General features: G+C 38.4%; 1 protein-coding gene across 2 annotated transcripts in view; it reads right to left on the minus strand.

Annotated features, from left to right (window-relative positions):
• The window catches only part of pitx1 (paired-like homeodomain 1), a 47,894-nt gene extending 37,632 nt beyond the window's left edge, over window positions 1-10,262 (minus strand). Inside the window, exons 1-3 of one of the 2 annotated variants that reach the window (XM_043703472.1) lie at window positions 9,929-10,262; window positions 6,423-6,487; window positions 3,620-3,695 (exon numbers count right to left, since the gene is read on the minus strand). In XM_043703472.1, coding sequence (XP_043559407.1) covers window positions 3,620-3,644 — 25 coding nt within the window. In that variant the 5' untranslated portion in view covers window positions 3,645-3,695; window positions 6,423-6,487; window positions 9,929-10,262. The remainder of the gene's footprint in view (window positions 1-3,619; window positions 3,696-6,422; window positions 6,488-9,928) is intronic. The other variant, XM_043703473.1, reaches the window with a different exon arrangement.
• Between the last annotated feature and the right edge of the window lie 646 nt (window positions 10,263-10,908).

Below are 10,908 nucleotides of genomic sequence, written 5' to 3' on the forward strand. Positions count from 1 at the left end.
CATTATAAATGCCGGAGGAAACATCACAGAAGCACTTCACAGGAGGCTCCCAAGCACTGAGGATGTCACCTAGACAGGGGACGAAACGTCTGCAACACAAATTCCCAGCTCGGTGAACAAAACCACAACAACGAGCACCCGAGCTACAAATCTTCTTCCAAACTTTGAATCTCATCCCAGTGTCAGCACATCTTTCCTTTCTCTTCTCTTGTGTTATTTTTTGATTTGCTTGTGGGATGAAGGTGACAATAGCATGGCCTGCCTTATTGCCCATTTCAGGCCAAAAAAGAAGGGGTTACATATAGTTCTTAGGGCTAAAGGGAACAAATAGAATGTGATGAAAGTGGAAAAAAGGTAGTGAGTTGCACAATTAGCAAATGATCACATGGAAGATACAGTAGGCATGTAGGGCCAAAAGCACTACCTTGCTTGCATTTTCCATGTTTCTATGCTTTTATTCTGACAGGATAGGCTGGTACACAACATGGTTTCAGGTTTCTAACAGTAGTTCTTATATCATATGCAAAAGGATGCAGAGAGAAAACAATTTGAGAGGCGATGGGGGATTTATATTTTTATATTCTATTTCTTTGTCTTCTGTGTCACATCTTCCTGACAGTATAATTTCAAATGATTGCTCACCATAGGCAAGTGTAGCCATGATATCTTCTACACTATGCCAAAGCTGGCTGGGACAATTATGTTTTACACTTCTGTTACAATATAACTTTATTTTATCTTAATAAATATACACAATGTAATTATTATGAATTATGGCCACTGCAAACATTAAGTACATTTTTATTCTTGAAAATGTACAGGAAGTGCACCAAATAATCTCCATAAGTCAGGGTGATTGGATGTCATGAGAGGAATGAAGATTGAAATATGGTAAGATTAATCTTGGATTGAAATATCTGCCACATCCAGCAATTAGATATATTTTAAAAATTTAGTTTTAAAAAAATTAAATTTAGTGGTCGCATTAAAATAAATTTGCAATTCACAGACCATCTATACAAGGAATGAAAACAATAAAATATTTGGCACGATCTGAGTAAAAACATTTCAAAAACACCTATATTCTCAAGTATTATTTATTAACAAGAATCATCTGGGTTTCTGTGTAAAACATCAATTATCATAATACAGTTAACCTTTATTGATAGCAGCACATTTTATAAAGTTTTAAAATTAGTCAATAGGAAGCTATTAAAATTATTTAGTTAAACAACTGTATGATGAAATAGTGTCAAACCTTGGAACATGAACATACTGTGCTACAGAGTTCATGAACATGATTTTCTACAAACTTCTGAAGCTCATCACTGCTTTTGTTACCTCCACACTTGAATAATTCCACAGCACTCCTGGCCAAGCTTCCACTCTGTAACGTTCAGGTGACCTACATTTTTGCTGCCTATATCCTCTTATGCACGAAATAGTGTTCACTGATGATCCCTTTACTCACTGATTTACAGCGAATCTCATTTTGGCAATCCCTTTGTTGTAAAATTCTCATGCTGGTTTTCAGATCCTTCCAAGGTGACATGTCTCCTTGCCTATATTATCTCTTGCTGCCCTAAAATCATCTGAGATCTCCGTGTTCTTCCAACGTTACCTTCGAACATGTCCCAGTTTTCGACAGTACACTATTAGCAGCTGTGCCTTCAGCTGCCTAGATCCTAATCTCTGTAATTTCCTCCCTAACCCACTCAAACTCGAGCACTCCTTTAGGACGTTCCTTAAAACTAAGCTTTTTGCCATCTGTCTAAATCTCTTTCTACTGAGTTAAACTGTGTTTGAAAATGCTTCTGCAAGCTTTTTGCTATATCTTTACTATCTGAAATATACTGTATAGATACAAGTTATTGTTGTACCAGGTAAACACTGAATAAACATAAGCCCTTTTCTCAGATATATGTTCAATTCAAGCAGTAATGAACTTTTTTGTCACCTACAGAAAGTAGTTTGACAATAAAATTGGGAGAGACATACCCATATGTTTGGCCAGAAGATGGCAGAGAAAGTGAAATAATTAAAATATTTTATTAATATAGCTGCAGATAAAAATAAATCTAAAGGTCATGACTTCAAATAATAGGGGTTATAAAAAATGGAATGTCAATACGAAACTACATATTTGATTCTAGTCTTTTCTTGTATTTTGATAGTCTACCTTATGATGCTTGTTGCACAGTAAGTTTACACCTTAGGCTGAGAACCAGCTTTTTCTTATTTAATTTGAAATTTCCTTAGCTTTCCAAAGTGACTGGTTGATGGTTTAAGGGAATATGAAACGTTTCAAGCAAATGCCACCATCCAGCAAACCCAGGTCAACTATATTAGTTCATATATGTAAGTCACAACAACGTTCATAGAAATAGTTACTACATGTAGCAACATTACAAGTGCAATGAAAATTAACATCTTTTCAAGGTTGGTACATAGAAACCAGAGTTATTGTTCCTTCAGGGGGCCTCAAATGCAACTTCAGAAGGTTCCCTCCAACTGAACAATTGCAGCATTTTTATTTCCTAGAGTGTGTGACCGTGTGATTGAATTTGTCAATTTAATAGCTATTTAGATTGAATTGTGGGTAGGTTGTGTTGTGAAGTCATTCTTACTAGGAACTGGACTAAATCATATCCAAACACATCTTGTTTAGATACTCAAGGCAAACAGAGCACTATAGAGAAAAAAAAACTGTTGGTTAAACTAGAAAACCAAGGACAATAGATAAAAGGACAGCATGCTAAATCTCGACTTTCAATTCCCAACTTCTCTCTTGTATCTTGTTGTATCTTGCACTGGTTTGTGGATGGCACTACAAGTATACAAATCTATATGCCCGAAGATTTTCTAATCCACTCCACCTGAAGACTGCACCCTTTATTAATTAATTCAAGCACAATACCTATCAACTGCTACAGGGTGGCAAGTATCTGGTTTTATTCGCAAATGCACATTCACAATGGGGTCTAAAACAGCATAATTTTATAATTATAACAGTCTTTTCTAAACTATACTTAATCTCACACCAAAACCATATACCCAACCTCATAGAAATGCCTTCAGCAGAGTGGAAACAATAATATAAAGCAAAATGCATTTTTAAAATGAATGAGAAGCCAGCAAAATCGGAAAACAAACTCTCTTTCACACTGAACCTCAAAGATTTGAAAAAGCATACATTTAACATGCTTTTTCATTGTTTTCTAAACTTGAAGAGACAGTGTAGTCCACTCCCATGTCAAATAATACAAAAAGCCAATAAGAAAAGTATACTTATTTGTACTTTGCAGACTAAATGTCCACTATCCTGCTTGCTAGTTTAAAATAAACGTGAGACAGCATTAATAGGATTTCACACATCAGGGATTAAATTAATTACTAGTTTCAGTGAAAGCTGATGCTGTTTTTGCATCGAATCCAGCTCAAAACCATTTTGCATCAAAATATCAGGTCAAATTCAATCTCATTTTTCCCTTTACTGTGTTTCAAGCTTTAAAATTATGGTATGAGGGAAAATATTTTGTATAAAGGTCCCTTAAATGTGAAACTATAAGTTTTCAACCTGTAACCTTTTGAATAGAGAAGTACTGTCCAGAGTTCTCACCTATCATGTTATCAGGGAAAAACATCCTGGTGTCACATCAAGGGAGTCCTACGTCAAATGTCAGCTTCTTGACTGCCTAAAACCAATAGTTTCAAAGCATTAAGCCATGGCAACATAAGTGACTGAAGATATTAATAAAGTTTACTGATACTTCTCTTTTTGACAGAGCAAAGCAAAATAGATTATTTCTATTAGTTGACTTTGAGGAGACACTGTGCCCAAAGATGTGATGGTGATGAATCCATATAACTGAAGAAACCCACTTTTTCCAAGTGATAGTTCAATTATCTCACACTATTAAGCTTAGTAACTCCTCCTGTTTAGTTCCCCTTTCCATTTTAAGCAAAACTAATAAAACAACAGTAGGCAAACTGAACAAAATCAAAATGGATGTTGAAGTTAAACATAATTCTCAAATTTTTTTAAAGGTGGTAAGATTCCCTCCTCAGGATGTTCTGAAAACTGAATTTCCTTTCTCATTTCAACAAATGTATTAATGACATACCAGCTTCACATAAACTCTGCAGCATGTGATTGGAAGTGAGTTATTGCATGCTAACTCTGAAAAGAACATTGCACTTCAAAACAATCATGAACAGTTGAGGAAAAGTCATGACAGGAACACAAAGCATACAGTCAGGTTGCTGAACGATTAATTGTATCCATTTTTTTGTTGTCAATGACCAAGGCAGGAGATTATTATATTGAGTACAAGCACGAGCTCGTGGGATGCAAAGTCCTATTACACAGCAACCACAACTTTTGTACTATATTTCTTAATCTGCAGTTCTCCATTGAAATTGGGGAGATAGAATGTCAAGGAAAGGGTAGGAATAAAAGAATAATAGAACAAACTGTTCACAAAAGCAGCAGCCTGATTTCTAACACTTGTTCCTTTAAGTTATATTATGTGTGAAACATTTTAGCTTTTGAAATAAAATATAATTCATGCAAAGATGAAACTGAAAATTCATACACACCAAGAAATATGTCCATGAGCTGAGAATATATGCCAATAACATACAGACATCTCCATGCTTTTTCAATATTTCACAGTGTTGGGAAAGTTTTGAAATTTCTCTTTTAATTAAGAAGTTATGGGTAGACAGTGGCATAGTGATGATATCATTTGATTAATAATCCAGAGTGCCATGTTAACATCCTGGGGACATGGGCTAAATTCTACCATGGGTGGAATTTAAACTCAATTAATCAAAATCTCAAATTGGAAGCTAGTCTCAGTAGTAGTGAGTTTGAAGCAATCATCAATTGTTATATGAACTCATCTCTGGTTCACTAGTGCCCTTTAAGGAAGGAAGTCTGCCATCTTTTAAGGAAGGAAATTTACCTTCTTTCCATAGACTGGCTTATGTGTGGTTTCAAACCAACATAAATGTGATTGACTGACACTGCAAAGGCCAGTCAAGTCACTCAGTTCAAGGGCAATGAGGAACAGGTAACAAATTATTCCCATCTCCTATGTCAGAATACTGAAAAACACATTGGTCTGAAGAATTAGGCTACATGAATTTGGTCCATTGTAAATGACGGGCACTTCGTCAAAATATGATGTCTTTAGAAATGGCAAAAGGTAATTTATTTTTACTTCTTGAAACTTCATTGGAATACCTTGTTGGGAGAGTATAGTCCTCCAGATATTTAGTTTATTTTCTTTATTCTTCAAAAACATTTACAGCTGCAAGCCTGGTAATGTGTATGTGAAGGTGATTTATCATTTAGGTTAAAAATATGTTTCATTCGAAAAATTTGGCTCTTATAGACCAAAGTCCATAGTTATTTTGTTTGGGCTGTATTACTGGCTCAGAATTGCATAATGAAAAGGATCTCTTTTAAAAGTAATCTCCTGCATTAGTCTTTCTTCTGTGTCAATTTCCAATCTGATTCATTTGGGTGGCTAGATTCCTCATGGTATGGATGGCAAGTATTTGTATCCTTTGCGAATTATAATAGCATAAGGAAAGCACCTTTATGCATCATTTAAAAGCAGAATGGAATAATTTACCATTTTAAGGGGAAAATGTTAATGAAACTTATGAAGTCGGTTCAGCTGTCTAACAGTATTGTCAGTATTCAACCTCGGCACTAATTCTAAATACTACCAGTAAACTTATTGATGAAGATCATCTCGACTAATACTTTGGTTTTTACTTTTTAAAACGATAATTGAACAAATTTAATGCGATCTTTTGTTACATCAGGTTGACGCGATGACTTAAACGACTATTGTTCTTTTTTAAAAAAAATCCGAGACTGTACATGGAGCTGTGAAAGCAGTTAAAAATGTCGAAATGAATTATGTTTATTTTTCAACAGCACGCTTCAGAAAGCACTGACTGATAAGAAGCCAATGGTTGATTTTTGTTTAGAATTTCAAGTGCGCTCTGCCCAATGAAGCTTGAGATGATTGGTCTGCTGGTATATGTTTAAAACATACTTTAAAATCCACATCACGCAAACAGTGAAGATAGTTCACAGACGGACCACGTCATGAACCAAGTGAGACCAACAATCCCAATAAATCGAATTCATTTAACATGAAATTGATTAATTACGGCCCCTAATCAGGAGCCTGAGGTGTACACAAGTTCCACTTTTCTGGCCTCCAGTTATGAGGGATCAATTGACCAAATTCTACGACAAAATTTTGTGTTTGCTTTTTTAAGGCAGGGCGCAATCCGATTTTCCCCTCTGCTCCGAAGCAGAGCAGCGAAGCATGTTCACATCGGAAACACACGCGACAGGAAATCCAGCAGCGACCGAATGAAACCCCTTGTTCCCCTACCTGAACCGGAGCAGAACGGCGAGCTCTTCCAGTGTTACCTCCGCTTCGTCCAAGAGTTTAGATCTCTATTAAAGCAATCACACGCGAAACAAAACATGATACTTGGATGGGCAGAATTTGTTGAAATACTGTCAGTATTTAAAGTCGCCCAGAAACATACAGAATTATGTAATTACAACCTCCAGTGTAGGATCAGCATTTTGCTCAGCTCCCTCCTTCCAAAATGAAGGGGATGGAAGAACAACGATAATTTGCTGTAATTATACGAGTTCGCTTCTGGCGTTGTTTCTGGAAAATCCTCTAATTATCGCAGTACCCTCATGTATGTTACTGCCGTAATTCATTTATTTTAATTAGTACGTATCACTTTTGAGTTGGAAAGACGCGGACAAAACTTAACAAAAAACACTCTCCAAGAGAATGATGTTTCAGATCGAAATGATCAGCTTCTCGTTCCGAGAGGTAAAATGATTGCTAATTATTATCTTATTTTCATGGGGATATCTGTGACAGGTGAAGGAACCTGTGAAAAGGTTTCATGGTCACATTCCGCGGACAAGTCGCTGAAGGTTGAATGCAGATTCATCACTACTTGCCGCCCCATTTTGCAATTGTTCCCCTGCTTTCTGTGTTTTATTTACTCCACCCCAATAGTTCTAAAGTCGAAATTGTTTATTCCCTAAAATTAACCCTCTTAGCTAATTAGCAAATCAGATCAGCCGTCAAGTCATTTGACCCTTATACAGTTGAGATGCCATTGACAAGCGGGATGCGGAGCCCCGGCGCAAGGGCCAAACGGATTTTATCAGTAATTTGCCAGGCAAATCCTTTTTCTTCATCAGATCGCATTACTTGCTGATTATACTGATTATTACACATGTTCGCCCAGATCCCCTTGGCTTCCCCCGTGCCGGCCAAAAGATATTTGGTCCAGTTACCTCTTCCCCAAAGAGAAAATTGTCAAATTGGCCGTGTTGTGACTCCACGTACAAATCGTTCCAATTATAGTCTTAAATACGACGATCAGCAGAACTCTCTGCAAAGGATGGCGATCCGATTTCAGCATTTTCCTGATATTTCCCCACCCCGCTTCCCTTTCGTTTCCGCCCCGAGTTGGTGCTGAGACAGAATCAATATCTAACCTCTGGCAGAGGCCACGTAAGGAGAAACGTGTTTGCTTCTCACAACACAGTGTATAAACTTCTTTAAAATAGAGAGTCCACCCAGGCTCATAGTGCCCCACTTTGTGCCCAACACTTCAATTCTGGATGCACATGTGGAAGTTATTTCATCGATTTAAAAAAAAACTGTGTGAAATAATTCACTAACATCACACAAACGATGTAGCCAGATGTGTAGAAAATAGCAGAGGTCTAAGAACGACGTCTAGTAATTTGTAATGATCAGCTTCTAAATAATACTGAAATGTTTTAAATGAGCGCAATTGAAACACGGCCAATTCCATCTACATATTTCAGTCTATAATTGTTATCGATCAGACCTTTATCATAACTATTTGGGTTAGAAAAAAATTGAAAACAGGAATATTTCGTATTGGAAATTATGTAAGGTTTGCGCTGTGGAAATCTGCACTCTTTTACATACAGCCGGATCTGAACGTGCTGGTACGGCCTTCTCTCGGAGTTTTGCTTCTCAATCTCTAGCGACTGGGAACTGGCTCAGAAAAGTTGTACAAAAATGTTCAATCAACTCGTAATGCTGTCCACCGCAACTTTTAAAGGTTGTTCAACATAATTTTTTTAAATGGACGGGTATTGCACCACGCAGTTCAAGGTAAAGCCGTTTTCAGGAAGGTTTTCTCTTGTAAGGCTGGCATTCACGGAAATCCTTTGGATGGCTCAGGAAGAACTATATAAATGGATATTTTGAGAAATCTGAGGAAGATTTTACCGCTTTCCCTTTTTGATGTGTCAGGAATTTGACGAAAATGACCTTGGCTACTTTAATTGGAATATTTGCGTCTTAATAATTGCAATTAATAAATCATTATACTGTAAAAGAGAGAAGTAATTCCGCTCAAAGCCAATCGAGCAGGTAAGGCCAAGAAACAAACCGAACGATTATTCACTAGATCTGTCTTTCACAGGGTCACATTTCAATAATTGTCAAAGGAAATACTCTTCCCCTCTCACTAAGTTTTTTTTTAAACTGGAATTTGATTTTATTGAGCATTCTCAGGCGCATTGCGTTAGAAAATAGTCAATCAGCTCGTAATACTAAATTCTTTAACTTAAAAAATCACAGACTGCTACTGAAAATAAACTCCTTGTTACATTCCAGTCCGAAGCGTTCGGTTGCTGAGGGTAAAACCACTATTTTGACACAAATCTTGTCAATAAAGTTGTCAATCGCAAACAATCCACCGTAGCGGCTGTCCCACACACATATCGACTTACATCCTACACTATTGGTAAAATGTACAGTCATATATGGTTTTATGTACCTCAACACAAATAAGTGTTTGTTTACATTAAATAACTAGTGGGAACCCTCCTTTACTCTTTGACCGAAATACAACCACTCTCTCCCAATAGTTTCTGGGGATTACACTGCCTTCAATTTCAGTCACTTTTCTTAACCTTTTCACAAGTTGGATCAGTTATAACTATGATCATGCGTGTTTTGTTTCCAAGTGCGAATCTATGACTGTCTGTAATCTACCCTAACCCTATACTGTACCGACATATTTCATTTATAAACTATGCGTGTTATTTTATTTTTGCTCGCTTTCTATACTTTATCGCTGCAGTAACATGTTGAACCATGCTACCGATTGCTCTGCAGGTTGGGTCGAAATCCATTCTGAGAGGGTGAGTAATGTTGCTGCTGCGGAAAGGACCTTCTCTCTCTATAACTTGACATCAAGCACTTAGACTGTTTACAATCTGAACTCAAGAAGTTACGTTCGGTCAGAAACAAATACCGCAAAGTAAGAAAGGGCCGATTTTAAGGGTTTTCAAATAGATAAAAGACCAAGGGAATAATTTACCCTCCCCGCTCGTCTACCAGGTCCTGCTTTTTCTCCATGATGTAAAAAACACCTACTGAAATTACTTTTACAAACTTTTTGATGTGCTGCATTCGTGAGCAACTGTCCAGTTCCCTCGCACGACTTCTGCATTAACAGGAGAAACCCCAAGCCCCGCCGCAACGTCGCAATTATAACTAATAAAAATAGCCTCTCATAATCCCGAATCAGCGAACAAAATGCTGTGGGAAAGAGCAAGGTTCGAAATGTCACGGTGGGGGTGGGGGGGTGCAGGAGAGAATGAAAACTGAACAGTGAAGAACATTGACTTGGACTGCTCGTCTTTGTGAAAAAAATCTGGTTTGAAATGCTGGCGAGCTTTCCGTCCGGACCAGGCAGTGATTCAGCTGAATTGATCGACATTGCAACGTTTGCTTTTTAGAAAAGCACGTGTTTAATTCCCCCCCCTCCCCATTTCTGTTCTTCAGGCGGGCTAGCAAGGAGCCAAGGGACTCACCATTTATCTGCATGACTTGGAGCTGTCGCTATCCTCGGTGCATACTGTTCCGCAGGAATGGAAAGCATAGTCCCAGGGCAGTGCAGGAGGCCGGCTGTTGCGGCGGCCTGGCGATGCACTTGATTCGGAGTTTGGTTCCGTTCCTGAAGCTCGGCAGCTGTCTCCCAGGCTGACAGGTGACGTCAGGCCTCCCCACCCTCAGGCCAGGGCTGTGTGTGCTCAAGCACAGCGCAGGTTATGCAAGGAACTGGATGTCTGGCTCCTCCACATTATTTATTTCGTTCAGGGGAGGAATGAGGGAGTCGGATCTCTGTGCTCGGCAAGTGGTTATAACTGGGGGTGCAAATCAAACGGTTGGCAGATCCAGAGGGAGCTGCTTCTTTAAGGTCGACCACCCTCTCTCGTTAGCTTTTGGGCATTGGAATCAGACCCTCCCCCACAATCACAGTTACTGCAATCGTGTCCTAAGCCACTTTGATCCTTGGCAAATTATGAGCACCTTTCATCTGTTTATGTTGAAATATAAGCTAAAGTGTTGCTTCCATAATCTTTTAAAAGAGATTATATTGTAAACAAGAGGATTAGGTCCAGTCACTTTCCTGGAGGGGGGACATCAGTTTTTATTTGGTGTTTAAATGGCCAGAAGATGGTACAAATTCTGTCATGACAGTTGTGCTTGGCGAAGCTTTTATTATTAATTCATTCATTTCACAATTTCCAAAGGGGAAGTGCAGTATATACACTTTTCAGCCTTCAGTCCTCCCCTTTGCTAACCCTCTCACCTTGTCGCATACCCTCCATGTGATAAAACGGGGCAGCGGTCGGTTGCTGGCTCTGCACTTATTGTTGCGGTGATCTGACTATTGACATACAAGGTGGCGAGTCGAGGGTGTGGTGCTGGAAAAGCACAGCAGGTCAGGCAGCATCCGAGGAGCAGGAGAACCAACGTTTCGGGCATAAGCCCTTCATCAGATTTCCCG

Source organism: Chiloscyllium plagiosum, chromosome 14 (assembly GCF_004010195.1).
Source record: "Chiloscyllium plagiosum isolate BGI_BamShark_2017 chromosome 14, ASM401019v2, whole genome shotgun sequence".
Classification (NCBI taxonomy): Eukaryota; Metazoa; Chordata; class Chondrichthyes; order Orectolobiformes; family Hemiscylliidae; genus Chiloscyllium; species Chiloscyllium plagiosum.